General features: G+C 40.0%; 1 protein-coding gene across 5 annotated transcripts in view; it reads left to right on the top strand.

Annotated features, from left to right (window-relative positions):
- Nucleotides 1-15,117, top strand: part of CPSF3 (cleavage and polyadenylation specific factor 3) — a 51,006-nt gene that overhangs the window by 1,886 nt on the left and 34,003 nt on the right. For 3 of the 5 annotated variants that reach the window (XM_025354935.1, XM_025354937.1, XM_025354934.1), the window contains 6 exons: nucleotides 3,364-3,427; nucleotides 4,524-4,621; nucleotides 5,358-5,486; nucleotides 7,187-7,364; nucleotides 8,560-8,649; nucleotides 10,902-11,052. In XM_025354935.1, coding sequence (XP_025210720.1) covers nucleotides 3,364-3,427; nucleotides 4,524-4,621; nucleotides 5,358-5,486; nucleotides 7,187-7,364; nucleotides 8,560-8,649; nucleotides 10,902-11,052 — 710 coding nt within the window. Of the gene's footprint in view, nucleotides 1-1,171; nucleotides 1,234-3,363; nucleotides 3,428-4,523; nucleotides 4,622-5,357; nucleotides 5,487-7,186; nucleotides 7,365-8,559; nucleotides 8,650-10,901; nucleotides 11,053-15,117 lie in introns of those variants that run through there. The other 2 variants (XM_025354936.1, XM_025354938.1) reach the window with 2 other exon arrangements.

Genomic DNA, 15,117 nt, shown 5'->3' on the forward strand with positions numbered 1-15,117 from the left:
ATTATGTTTTAGGAAAATCACTCCTGGCAGCAGTGTAGCAGCTGAATAAAAGGATGGATTGAGTAGAGCAGGTTCAGTAAGATATCATTGAAAGATTCCAAGTCTAGGTGGTCAGAGCCTGTAGTGAGTGACATGAGTGTGAGAAAGTATGCAAATGAGATCTTCAGGATTTTGTGGCTGATCAGCTGTACTGGAAGGTGGTTGTGGGGAGTGAAGGCAGGGCAGAGAGGATGTTATGATGACTCGGATTCCTAAGTTTGGCAGTTGGGAAAGAGTAGTGTTCTTCACTCCAGGAGTGTAGGAAGTGGGGCAACTCTGGAGTAAATTTGGGAGTTCGGTTGTTTCATAACAGCTTTATTGAGATACAGTTTACATACCATACAACTCACAATTTATATACCATACAACTCTCAGTCGTTCTTAACATAGAGTTATACAACCATCACCCCTGTCTCATTCCAGAACATTTTCATCACTCCCAAAAGATACCTTGTATTCATTAGCAGTCATGGACAATCCCCACTACCTCTCCAGACCTTAGCAACCACTAATCTACTTCTCTACAGATTTGCCTGTTGTGGACATTTCATAGAAGTGTGATCATACAATACATAGTCTTTTGTCTCTGGCATCTTTCATTTAGTGTAATCTTTCCAAGGTTCAAAATTGAGGAGTTTTATTCATTCAATAAGTATTTTTTATGATTTACTACATGCCAGGTACTGTAGCAATACAGCAGTGAATAAGGTGGACAATGCCTCTGTTCTTAGGAAGCTTTCATTTAGTAGCCTGAAGCAAGACATAAGTGGATACAATAACTTCATGTAGTTGTAAGTATTAAGATAACATGATGCTGGGTTGTGGCTTGCTGTGAAGAGCAAATTAGAGGAGGTAGTCAAGAGAAAGCATCTGAGAAGGTGACATTGGAACTGAGACCCAAATGATACAAAGGAGCCAACCACATCAATATCTGAAGACAAAGCATTTCAGGAAGAAAGCAGAGCAAGTAGGGGGCATGTGGTGGAAACCAGTTTGGCATATTGAATATGAAGTCCCGGGAGAGATCCTAGTAGAAATACCTAGTGTCCCGTGTATGTATTAAAGGTCTGGAATTCAGAAGAACAATCTGGGTTATGAATACGGGCTTGGAAGTCCTTAGCATGTCAGAAAGATGAGAATGAAGATTGAGAAATTGGCCAAGGAGCAAACCCTCGGAATATCAACATTTAAAGGGTGGGCAGAGGTGGCTGAATATGTGAAGGAAACAGGAAAGCCAGCAAGACAGGATGAGAGCATCACGTCAGAGAAGCCAAGGGAGAGGTGCTTGAGGAAGGAGCAAGTACTCGTTACGAATGACAAAGGCTGCCAAGAGAACAAGATAGGGACTGACACCTATAGTTCCAGCTATTTGGGAGGCTGAGGCAGGAGGATCACTTGAGCCCAGGAGTTGGAGGCCAACTGGGCAACATAGGGGGACCTTGTCCCAAAAAAAAAAAAAAAAGACTGAAATGACTACAGAGCAGCAAAGATAGTTTCAGAAAAGTGATTAGTAAGAGCCAGAGGAGAGTGAATTGAGGAGTGAGTGGAAGGTGAGGAAGTACAGGAGGGTCCACTGCCCTAGGAGGCGGGCTGGGGAAAGAATGAAGTGGGAACTAAAGGAGATGAGAGTCAAGGGATTTTAATTTGGGGATGAACATGGCTGTAGTGTATTTCAATTTGGATTGGATGGTAAAGAGCAGACAGTGAGGAAAATGTCAATGACACAGCAGTGTTCAGTTCCTCAGAAGGATGGAGGGAGTACATAGAGTAGAATGGTGGAAAGATTCGTCGTGGAAAGAGAGGTCTTAGAGGAGAAATGGAAGGAGACAGATGTGGGCAGGTTGGTACCCTGTTGGTACATGCATTTTTAATTATTGTACCAACATGAAGTTGAGGAAATTTACAAATGGACTGTTTATTTTTTTGATGCAGAAGATGGCCCATACCTCAAGTGAAGAAGAGGATAGAGGGTTGGAAAATGTGGGAAAGGGGAGAAAGTTTGAAAATAGTTGATATGGAAATGAGATGGAGAAAACAGCTAGGCAACATTGAGGGCCAGTTAAAGTGCAAGGCCAGGGTATCCACAATAATTAAAAACAAAAACTGATTAAAAAGTGGAAGGCCAGGAGTTTATGGCAGCTCTCGTCCACAGTTGTTTGATCTTCTGTATCAACACCTGCTCGGAGGTAGGATCTCAGTTTGGGGAGAGGTCCATTGCATGTCCATCTGAATGAGTTCCTTGAGGTCAGGGTCCCTGTAAGGCATTTCCATGTCCTACGCACTTAATACAGTGCTTGGCAAATAGAAGCTGCTTAATGTTGAGTGAGTGAGTGAATTGTGAGCTAGAATGATTGGGGAAAGGCATCAAGGAAGGTGAGGGATTTGAAAAGTGAGGTGTAACTTGAAGTGTGCCTTGTGACCATTGCTAATTATGGCTGAAATAATTAATTTAAGAAGAAACAAAAGTTATTTAAGTACTTGGCATAAAATATGCTGAAATAACAGAAAGTAGAAGGAAAAGCGATTGAAATTCACAGTATGAATAAGTATTTAAAATTTTTTTTTTTTTTTTTTTTAAGACGGAGTCTCGCTCTGTCGCCCAGGCTGGAGTGCAGTGGCACAATCTCTGCTCACTGCGAGCTCCGCCTCCCGGGTTCACGCCATTCTCCTGCCATAGCCTCCCGAGTAGCTGGGACTATAGGCGCCCACCACGATGCCTGGCTAATTTTTTGTATTTTTAGTAGAGACAGGGTTTCACTGTGTTAGCCAAGATGGTCTCGATCTCCTGACCTAGTGATCTGCCCGCCTCGGCTTCCCAAAGTGCTGGGATTACGAGCCACCACCAAGCCAAGCCATTTAAATTTAAACCATTTGGCACATACAGATTATGATCTTAAAGAAGATGACAGTGTTGATATGCTTATGGCTTTCTACTTAAGTGCTAATTCTAAAAGTATTATTACATAATCTGCATAACTGCTATTTTACATTTTAAATACATCATAATTTAATCCTAAAATTCAGAAAATTGAATTTAAATCAAGCCCAAACCTTTGGGCTTCTTGGATCTCTACCGCCTTCTCTCTCAATTTTAACAACTGCGAGATCCCTGGACTCCCAAGGATCAGTTTTCATCTTTTCCCACGTGGACACTGTTCTTCCCTGCCTTTGTAATTTTGTAGAACTCTCTTATGTCTCAGAATTTTTCAGTGAGGTGCTGTCGTCAGATGGGATGTAGTGCACATTGTAAAAAAGTAAGTTTATTGGACTTGGTTTTGATGTTTTTTTAAATCCTTTTTTTTTTCTCCCCTTGAATGTTTACAGTGGAGCTGGGCAAGAAGTAGGAAGATCATGTATTATTCTCGAGTTCAAAGGAAGAAAAATAATGGTAATTACTATTTTTGTACTCAGTTTAATAATATGGCTCTGTCTGTATTGGGTGTTAGTCTTTTCTTGTAGACTAGTTATCTTTTTAGCTCCCAGAAAAATGTTATAGTGCATGCAATCTATGCTATATAATGTTAATGAGAAAAACTAATACATACTTCTACTTAGTAATTTAGTTGATTAAGAAGATATATTCTATGACTGTAAAATTGTCAGCTAGATCTGTTGAACTGTTACTTCTTTGAAGTCCCTCTTCCACTCCTGAAGGGTTCAGCCAGCCTAACTGCCCCATCCCAAGTGGAAGATCCAAGGGCCCAATCACTGAACACATTGAGAGCTCTAGCCGCCTCTAGCATGTGGGGATCAAGCCTTGGCCTAGAGAAGGTTGGATGCCCAAGTCCCATTGGGGCTGCCGGCCTTGGATAAGTCACTCTGCTTCTCTAAGCCTGAAAAGTAGAGGGGTTAGAGGAGATGGTTTCATTCTAAAGTACTCATTAGAAAGTCAGTTCTGTGTCTCATGTTCCTTTGATTTCTCTTTCTTCTCAACTCTTCCCAATCTGAAAAGAATATGAATAGGTCAGACATAGTCATCTTTTTAGTCATCTATTGTGTTAATTTGGTAGTAACGCCATAAAAATAAGTAACTTTAGTGACCGAGTCTTAAGAATTTGTTCCCTAATGCCTTAAAAATATTTAAATTATCCTGATCAGGTAAATTTCCCATTTCTAATTATGATCTTCTCACAAGATCTGGTAGTAGTAAATCTATAAACTTTTTAAATTTTAATCTTCTGATATCGAAGTTTTTGAAAAATACTTAATTCATTGTTAGAATGACGACCAAAAGTAGTTGGAAAGAAGCTGTTTTGTACTTTGCATCCTGTGACCCCTAAATGTGAGCTAAATTTTAAATTTGTTGGGAAGTTAGAATTGTTAATGGCATATTTGCCACTTTTAATAAGAATCATGTTCCAAGTGCTAGTGTCTGGAGTCTATCTTGAGTATGTGGGTGATAGATCTAGAATTATTGTCTATTTGCTGAATGAATTTTAATAAAATACGTAGGAGATTGTGATCTCTTTTCCTGTCTCTTTCAGCTGGACTGTGGGATCCACCCTGGCCTAGAAGGAATGGATGCTCTTCCTTATATTGATTTAATTGATCCAGCTGAGATTGATCTCCTATTAATTAGTCAGTAAGTTTTTCCCTTTATTAATGACGCTGTTTTTCACGGACTTTTACCGTCAAGCTCATTCTTTACTAGATTTTGAGAGTTTGGTTTTTTAAAAGAGTGTTTTTTGCTGGGAAGCATATTGCAGACATCTAAGTCTAAACCAGCACTCCATAATGTCATCACAGGCTAGAGAAGTTTACTATGAAAAACTTACCTATCTCTATATGTAAGTTCAGTGAGTACGTGAGAAGGAGATAGTACAGAACTTGAATCATTGTAAAACTTGAGACTAAGAAAGCCCTTTTCCAGGGTATCTCCTTGAGGTCACTGTTTTGTCACGTGTTTCTATAAGAACACCATTTCAACTTTATTGAAACTATTTTTAAATAGAGTTCATATAGAAAAATGTGACAAGACAGTGACCTCAGGGAGATACCCATGTTTCAACTTTATTCTGCTAAGATGTTTGCTGTAATTCTGGCTGCCAAGAGTAGGTTTGGAATATTCTTCTTCGTCCCTAATTGTTCACTAATAAAGTTTTTTTGCTGTTTAAAAACGATACTTTAAACATCTTTCTTCCATATTAAAACTGTATGCGTTACTTCTTCCTTCTACACATACCTACTCTTGGTTTTCTGAAAGTGTCAGTACATAGTTGTTTATATAAAACTTGTTTTGTACAGTAAGCAACAGTTTCATTACATGGTATCCGATGGATAATAATTTTAAGAATTAATGCAGCCTCTTTCTTTTTAAGTTTCCATTTGGATCACTGTGGAGCTCTGCCCTGGTTTCTACAGAAGACAAGTTTCAAAGGAAGAACATTTATGACTCATGCCACAAAAGCTATTTATAGATGGCTTCTTTCCGATTATGTCAAAGTTAGGTAAATTACTTTATTAGATTATACACGACTTTGGCTCTTTAGAGTACATATGGTTCAAGATATGGACCATTTTGTGTTTTAAAATGAGGTGCTCTTTTTTGATGTATAAGGATATTAGTAATTTCATCATTCATTAACAAGGTCATTGAAACCTATTGTGTTTCTAGCACCTTCCTGACCTTGAAGGTTTTTTTGAGACAGGATCTTGCTGTGTCATCTAGGCTGGAGTGCAATGGTGCGATCACAGCTCACTGCAGCCTCAACCACCTGGGCTCAAGCAGTCCTTTCACCTCAGCCTCCCAAGCAGCTGAGACTACAGGCATGTGCCCCCACACCCAGCAGAGGTTTTTTGTTTTTTGAAGAGATGGGGTCTTATGTTGCCCAAACTAGTCTCAAACTCCTGGGCTCAAGTGATCCTCTGGCCATGGCCTCCCAGAGTGCTGGGATTACAGGCATGAGTCACTGGCCTGGCCTTGAAGTCTTTATATAGCTTTTGTGTCCTTTTAAAACTTCATTAGGCTGGATTGGAAGAGTTATGCTTAATTGTGGTAACACTCATTAACACTTCAATAATGCTTACCACGTATTAGGCCCAATCCTAAATTCCTAATGTATATTAACTTCACACACAAAAGATACATATTTTATATATATTATATATACATATATAATACACGTATATATATTATATATACACATGTATATTATATATATATATTTATATATATATATATATATATTTTTTTTTTTTGAGATGGAGTCTTGGGCTGTTGACCAGGCTGGAGTGCAGTGGCACTATCTTGGCTCACTGCAACCTCCGCTCCCGGGTTCAGGCAATTCTCATTCCTCAGTCTCCCCAGTAGCTAGGATTATAGGCACGCAGTGTGTACCACCATGCCTGGCTAATTTTTGTATTTTTAGTAGAGAAGGAGTTTTACCATGTTGGCCAGCCTGGTCTTGAACTCCTGACCTCAAGTGATCCGTCTGCCGTGGCCTCCCAGAGTGCTGGAATTACAGGCGTGAGCCATCGCACCCATCTGGGAGATAAATATATTTAATCTTCACACCAACTCAAGATGTAGGTTCTATTATAAATTCCATTTTATAGATGATGAAACTGAGGCACAGCGAAGTTAGGTTATTTGCCCAAAATTGTCACAGTAAGAGACAGAGCGAGGATTTGAACCCAAACAATCTGGCTCCCGAGTCAGTGTCCTTAACCACTATTCTCTCTTCCTTTTGTATAAGTACATTAACATAATTTTCAGAAGAAAGGCTGTGCTAGACTTTGTAGAAAAATCTTTTCTCATCCTAATGTGAGAAATACCTGCCATGGTTCAATGTATGTGAGTGTGTTACATCTTTCAGGAGTGTTGGGGTGGGAAAAAATTTGAGAATACTCTCCTAAAGAGTATTTTGTCTTAATTTACTGTATGTATTACTGAAAATTGAGAGTACTTTGAGCTCAGTATCTTAATTTCCTGTGTGGTTTGTTTAAAATCAAGTTTTGTGGCTATATACACAATAGAGTAAAAAAAAAAAAAATACACAAAATCTCTAAAAATTTTTAAATAGCATAATTCATGCAATATATTTTGAAGAAATACCATCATGGATATGTTATCCACAATTTCTTTGTGTTCAAAGGCTTTTTAAAAAATCTGACTTAATTGTTTTTGCTGACATCTTTCAAAATTTAGTAACATATCAGCGGACGACATGTTGTATACCGAGACGGATTTGGAAGAAAGCATGGACAAAATTGAAACTATCAACTTTCATGAAGTTAAGGAAGTTGCAGGAATCAAGTTTTGGTGTTACCATGCAGGGCACGTCCTAGGAGCCGCCATGTTCATGATTGAGATCGCAGGCGTGAAGGTACCCTCTGGCTCTGGCGCTTTTCTCCCCAGAGAAATCAGTACAGAGCTTTGTGCCACCAAGTACTATTGAAAAAAAAAATTCCCTAAGACTTGCAAAAGTGTCAGAACACTGAATCATAAGATGAAAATACAGTTAACACTTTTTCCTTTTAAATATCGTAGTTCCTACCTCCATTACAATACTTTCTGTATCAAGACTGAGAAAAAAAAAAAATTTTAACAACTGAGAAAGGGGTAAAATAAACACCTCAGAAAGGAATTCCCTGAATTCTAAAGGATTCAGTTTCCTTTAGAAAACTGGTTAGGGAAGAGGTGTCTTTGTGGCTGCATTCATTTAAAAATAAAACACAATTTGATATTCATGTCCCCCTGATGTCTTAGGATTCACAGATAAGCCCCTAAGCAGAGTGGACTGCAAGAGTAAAAGGGGTTAATTAGGAAAGATCTTTAGGGAACCCTTGAACTTCTGCAAATGTGGGTGGACTACTAGGTTTCTAGACTCCAGAGCAGCGGCTTTGAACTCTGGCTGCACGTAAGAATCTCTTAGGGAGCTGTTGAAAAGTAACTATTGAATCAAAATCTGGAGGTGTAGCTTGGCCTTTTCCTTTTTGAGTTTTCTAGGTGATTCTAACGTGCAGCTAGAGTTGAGAACCGATGCTCTAGTGTAACGTCCTAAATTTTTCACAGCTGCTTCTACATTTGGAACTTTTAGACATTGAATTGTAAAATATATCACTGAATCTCTTATTCTTGCATTTTGCTCCAGGGCACAAAAAATAAGTAGCACAAATGCCGATGTGAATTCTCTTGGAATTTGATGCAGACCTTCTTACGATTTTATCTCTGGTTTTAGACCATGTACCTCAGTGCACTCCTTTCCTTGTCAGCATGCCCTTTTTCTCTACGAAGTTCAGAGCACTTCTCAAGTGGATTAATGTTATATAGGTTATCTTTGTGAGATGATACTGGGAATAGATTATTCCCATTTACTAGGTGAAATAATTGAAGCACTGGACCGTTTACTAACTAAACTACACATTTTGAATTCGACACAAGCACTGCATGTAAATTTCATCAGTTTTAGACTTTTTAAAAACTGTAACTGCACTTTTGGATTTCATGAGTTTAATCTATTCACTAGCAAAATGAAGCCTTCCCCAAATCCTAACTTTCTAGTTTTATCTTTTTCATAGCTTTTGTACACAGGTGATTTCTCAAGACAAGAAGATAGACACTTAATGGCAGCTGAAATTCCTAACATTAAGCCTGATATTCTTATCATTGTAAGTATTAATGTGCTATATTGTAATCAATGTAATGTAAGCAGATTTTTTTCTTTTGGAAAATAATATTGTGATCTCACTTTCATAACATGTTATTGGATATAAACTTATCTTTTTTTTTAATATAAGAAAATTGGTGGCCAGGCACAGTGGCTCACACCTGTAATCTTAGTGCTTTGGGAGGCCGAGGTGGGTAGATCACTTAAGGCCAGGAGTTAGAGACCAGCTTGGCCAACATGGTGAAACCCCATGTCTGCTAAAAAAATACAAAAATTACCTGGGTGTGGTGGTGCACACCTGTAGTCCCAGGTACTGGGGAGGCTGAGGCACAAGAATCACTTGAACCCAGAAGGTGGAGGCTACAGTGAGCCAAGATCACGCTGCTGCACTTGAGCCTGGGCTACAAAGCAAGACTCAGTCTCAAAAAAAAAAATTGGGGCAGGCACTTCTTTTTGTAGTGCAGCTTCACTTTCTTGGTGTTAAATGCATTAACTCTAGTCTAATATCAGAGGCACCAGGCTGTCTCTGGGCAGGATCGTCAGGCCGTCTTTGGGCAGGATCATTTTCACTGGGTGTGCCCTCTCCCTGTCTCCTAAATATATTTTTCTAGATGACAATGTGTAGAAGAACATCTATGGGTCATTTTGGAAATGGCGTGACCTCACTGCCTTTGCCACGGTGACTGTCCTCAGACCCTTAGTCCATGCTAACTTATCGTTTTGTTTATCTGTGTGTCCTGTCTGCCTACTGGGTTGCAAGTCCCAGGGGAGCAAAAAAATGGACTGTGTACCGAAGCTCTTTGGGGGCAGCTTGGGATGTGTGTTGCTGACGGTAGAGTCAGGGGTTGGGAGAGAAATCTTGCAGGCTTTTGGTATATATAAGAACATCAGGTGTATGTGGTTCAAGGAGGAAGAGTTGTCTGTTTCTCCTCCACCACCTACCACATTCCCCAGCTGCCCAGGCATGTGGGCCAGTACACACTGCAGTGCATAAGCAACATGTCAGCAGATTACATTGGACTCTGCTCATGGTATGCCCAGCATATAAACTTAATTTAAGGGAAGATTCATTTTTGAACCCTCAGAAAAAGTAGTTATTTTCATAGTACCATACTTTAAAGGAGTGCTTCAAATTTTAATATGCATATAATCATCTGATGATATTGCTAAGGTACAAATTCTGATTCAGTATGTCTGGGCTGGGGTCTGAGATTTTGCACTTCTGATAAGCTCCAAAGGGATGTCAATCTTCTGGTCAGTGGACCACACCTAGTAAGACTTTAAGGATATTCTTAAGCAGAAGTATAAGAAACAACATCTATTTCTATTTTAAAAGCTTTGACTTATCAGAGGTAGGAGAAATAACCTTTTTCTTCCTAATGGAAAGCAAAATGGACATGGGAAGAAAATACAGTTTTGGACTATTTCCTGATTCCATTTTATAAAATGTTCTTCTTACTTAGATTTGAATTCTGGCATTCTTTGTTTTGTTTTGTTTTGTTTTTTGAGATGGAGTCTCACTCTGGAGTGAGTGACGCGATCTCAGCTCACTGCAACCTCTGCCTCCCAGGTTCAAGTGATTCTCCTGCCTCAGCCTTCTGAATAGCTGGGATTACAAGGCGTGCACTACCACGCCCAGCTAATTTTTGTATTTTTAGTAGAGACGGGCTTTCATCATGTTGGTCAGGCTGGACTCCTGACCTCAGAAGATCTACCCGCCTTGGCCTCCCAAAATGCTAGCATTACAGGCATGAGCCACCATGCCTGGCCTGTTTTTTTGTTGTTGTTAAATTGTATTTTTTTGAGATGGAGTCTTGCTCCGTCGACCAGGCTAGAGTGCAATGGTGCAATCTCAGCTCACTGCAACCTCCTCCTGGGTTCAAGCTATTCTCCTGCCTCTGGAGTAGCTGGGATTACAACCGCCCACCACCATGCCCAGCTAACTTTTGTATTTTTAGTAGAGACAGGGTTTCGCCACGTTGGCCAGGCTGGTCTTGAACTCCTGACCTCAGGTGATCTACTTGCCTTGGCTTCCCAAAGTGCTGTGATACAGCTGTGAGCCACTGCGCTGGGCCTGAATTCTAGCATTCTTGCTTGCTCTTCCCAATTGCTATTATGACAACACATGTTCGAGTAAATGACATGCTAATGGAGAAGTGAATTGCTTAGCCCCTCAGCATTTCACTGATGTTTAACTTTTGAATTCTTTGGGGATCATCGGTTTTAGTCTCACACTTCTAATATGTTATTTAGGAATCTACTTATGGGACCCACATCCATGAGAAACGTGAAGAGCGAGAGGCAAGATTCTGTAACACTGTCCACGACATTGTAAACAGAGGAGGCAGGGGTCTCATTCCTGTCTTCGCTCTTGGAAGGGCTCAGGAGCTGCTCTTGATTCTGGGTATGCCATTTCCTTTCTATTTAGGAGATGATTAAAATCTTGTCATTTTGTCAGGATAATAACATGGTCTTGGATGAGTCATTCCACCATCCTGGACTTCAGTTTTCTTCATTTAAAAATAGGGATTTGGGGCCGGGCGCGGTGGCTCACACCTGTAATCCCAGCACTTTGGGAGGCTGATTTGGGTAGATCATGAGATCCGGAGTTCAAGACCAGCCTGACCAAGATGGTGAAACCCCATCTCTACTAAAAATACAAAAATTAGCCGGGCATGGTGACGGATGCCTGTAATCCCAGCTGCTCAGGTGGCTGAGGCAGAGAATTGCTTGAACCTGGGAGGTGGAGGTTGCAGTGAGCTGAGATTGTACCACTGCACTCTAGCCTGGGCGACAGAGTGAGACTCCGTCTCAAAAAACAAAAACAAAAACAAAAAAAACTAGGGATTTGGATCTAGGAATAGCCTAGGAAAACAGCAACTCTCATGCACTGCCGCTGGGAATGTGAACTGGCGTCCCCTTCTGGTGGCCATCAGAAGTCTTAAAATATGTGTACCCTTTGGCCAGCAGTTCCGCTTCTGGGAAATAAATGAGATGTACAGAAAATTTTGTCAAGAAAGGTATTCATCATTTTAGTATTTTCAAAGAAATACCATGTCAGTAAATATAACATTATAGGAAAAAATTGTGTTACAGATGAGTAATTACATACTTTCACATAATATATTAAGTCAACCAAAAAAGTAGAGTTCAAAACTGTATGGACTCTGTGCCGGGCGTGGTGGCTCAGGCCTGTAATCCTAGCACTGAGGGAGGCTGAGGTGGGCAGATCACTTGACGCCAGGAGTTCAAGACCAGCCTGGCTATCGTGATGAAACTTTGTCTCTACCAAAAATAGAAAAATGAGCCAGGTATGGTGGCGCACGCATGTAGTCCCAGCTTTTCTGGAGGCTGAGGCATGAGAATTGCTTGATCCTGGGAGGCAGAGGTTGCAGTGAGCTGAGATTGCGCCACTGCACTCCAGCCTGGCTGACAGAGCGAGACTCTGAAAACAAACAAACAAACAAAAAAACCTATATGTACTCTGATCCTAGTTAGGTAAAAAATGCACACACAAATGACCGAAAAAAATACTAATCTGGATAGTGAGAATATGGGTGATATTTTTTGTTTTCTGCTTTTCTCCATTTTACAAGTACTTCAGTGAACATGTATATAACTTTTTGTAATAAGAGGAACAATGGTTGTTACTTTTTAGCATACATTTGTACTTAATGATCCCTTCTACCTCACATTCTGTGATCTATTTGGGAAAACCACTCTTATTAAAGATTAAAAGAAGGTGCTTTGCAGCCAGGCATAGTGGCTCACGCCTGTAATCCCTAATTCCAACACTTTGAGAGGCTGAGGGTGGAAGATCCCTTGAGCCCAGGAATTTGAGACCAGCCTGGGCAACAAGGCAAGACCCTGTCTCTACAAAAATACAAAGAATTAGCTGGGTATGGTGGTGCACACCTGTTGTCCCTCAGCTACCTGGGAGGCTGAGGTGGGAGGATCACTTGAGCCTGGGAGGCAGAGGTTACAGTGAGCCGAGATTGTGCCACTGCACTCCAGCCTGGGCGACAGACTGAGACCCTGTCTTAAAAAAAAAATAAAAAAATAAAAAAAATAATAATAATAAAATGGGTGCTTTGCATGTATGTAACCTCTGTGTGAAGCACTAGAAATGCTTGCATCTTACCTCTTCCTCTCTATTCTGCCATCTCAGTGAGGAGGAGAAAAAAATAGTATCCCTGTTACACTGAAAAGGAAAACAGAAGGAAAGTTGGAAGAAATGACCCCAGATGAAAAGCAAATCTGTAACAGATAGGACTTCTAGAAGCTGAATTTCCCAAATCCGAATATAATTCAGTCTTCTGATCTTGATTAGTCCTCCTTCCTAACTGCAAGTCAAATTCGTCCTTAGAAGTCTTGAAGTCGAAGTCTTTGTGACCAGTAAGCTGAAGAGCAGAGAAGTTAGGAAGTTGAAACAATGTTGCCACCATCAAATTGGATTGCCAGATTTAGCAAATAAAACTAGAGGACAACTCATTAAATTTTAGGTTCAGATAAATAATCATGTTTTAATATAAGTGTACCAAATATTTAATATATATTCTTTCTTTTTTTTTTTTTTTTTGAGATAGAGTCTCACCCTGTCACCCAGGCTGGAGAGCAGTGGCACTATCTCAGCTTGGCGTGATTTCGGCTCACCACAACCTCCGCCTCCCGGGTTCAAGCTATTCTCCTGTCTTAGCCTCCTGAGTAGCTGGGATTACAGGCATGCGCCACCATGCCTGGCTAATTTTTGTATTTTTAGTAGAGATGAGATTTCACCACATTGGCCAGGCTGGTCTCGTTAGTATATATTCTTATACTAAAAATCTTTTGTTGTTCACATGAAATTCAAGTTTAACTGGGTGTTTGATATTTTTATCTGACAGTTCTACCATCTGCTCTTTGCAACTGGTTGCCCTTTTTCCTTAAAGTCTCCCTTGTAATATAGTATAATAGAAAGGACAGCTGCTTTCAAATCTTATCTGTGTTTCAGATCAAATCTATCATATGGCTACAGCCATATGACCTTGGGCAAATTATTTAACTTTTTTAATCTTCAAAATTTGTTCATAAACACACGCACAACAAAACAAGAAATGGTGGCGTGGTTGTGGGATGTAATCCGCTTTAGGGTATCTAAGAAATCATAAGAGAAACGAATCATGAATGGGATAAACTAGAAGACAAAGCAGGAAATTTATTTGTAACACACGTGACAAAGTTTTTGTCCTCATATAGAATTATCATTGATACATCAAATGGAAGAATAAAATTGACACAATATTCAGCCTTTTGTTTTACCCTTAGTTTGCTAGTTAAGATGGTGATAAGTCTTCGTAAGTTGTTTTGAAAATTAGAAATTATAGATGCAAGTAATATAATAGGCATATAATACATTTTCAAACCACAGAGGCACCTATTAGAATAAAGGGGGTCTTTCAGCCATACTACCTTGATAAAATTTTGGGATTTAATGAGCGCTTTTCCTTTAACATAAGTCTTTTTTTGAAGGTATATTACCCACTGCTTTCTTTATCAGAAACTGGTTAGTAGTTTTTTAAAAATACAAGCATGGCTGAGTGTGGTGGCTCATGCCTGTAATCCCAGCACTTTGGGAGGCTGGGCAGGAGGATCACTTAAGTCCAGAGTTTGAGACCAGCCTGAGCAACATAGTGAGACCCAGTCTCAAAAAAAAAAAAAAAAAAATTAGCCGAGTGTGGTAGCACACTCCTGTAGTCACAGCTACTCAGAAGGCTGACATGGGAGGATCACTTGAACCTAAGAGGTTGAGGCTGCCATGAGCCATGATTACACCACTACCCTCAAGGCTGGTCGACAGCCTGGGTATAAAACACAAAAACAAAAAAAACAATAATAGCATAATATGACTACTTTTTTTTTTAAGTGTTCAAAATTGGTGAACTCTTGGCAATTCTATTTTGTAATTAGCACTCAATAAATCTGTTTGAAATATTAATAATACATTTTTATTTAAAACCACAGAATTTTTTCTAATATGTTTTTCTAATACATTTAAATAAAAATTTATTATTTAGTGTCTCGTTATGGTAGTAAGTTATAGACTTCAGTGTAAATTTATACTGAGTAATTTTTTTTTTTTTTTAATTTTCTGAGACGGAGTCTCGCTCTGTCGCCCAGGCTGGAGTGCAGTGGCTGGATCTCAGCTCATTGCAAGCTCCGCCTCCCGGGTTTAGGCCATTCTCCTGCCTTAGCCTCCCGAGTCGCTGGGACTACAGGTGCCCGCCACCTCGCCCGGCTAATTTTTTGTATTTTTTTGGTAGAGACGGGGTTTCACCATGTTAGCCAGGATGGTCTCAATCTCCTGACCTCGTGATGCACCCCTCTCGGCCTCCCAAAGTGCTGGGATTACAGGCTTGAGCCACCACGCCCGGCCTACTGAGTCATTTTTAAAAGCCTCCACATCTTTGGACTATGATCACAGCATTCTTTT

This window comes from Theropithecus gelada, chromosome 13 (assembly GCF_003255815.1).
Source record: "Theropithecus gelada isolate Dixy chromosome 13, Tgel_1.0, whole genome shotgun sequence".
Classification (NCBI taxonomy): domain Eukaryota; kingdom Metazoa; phylum Chordata; class Mammalia; order Primates; family Cercopithecidae; genus Theropithecus; species Theropithecus gelada.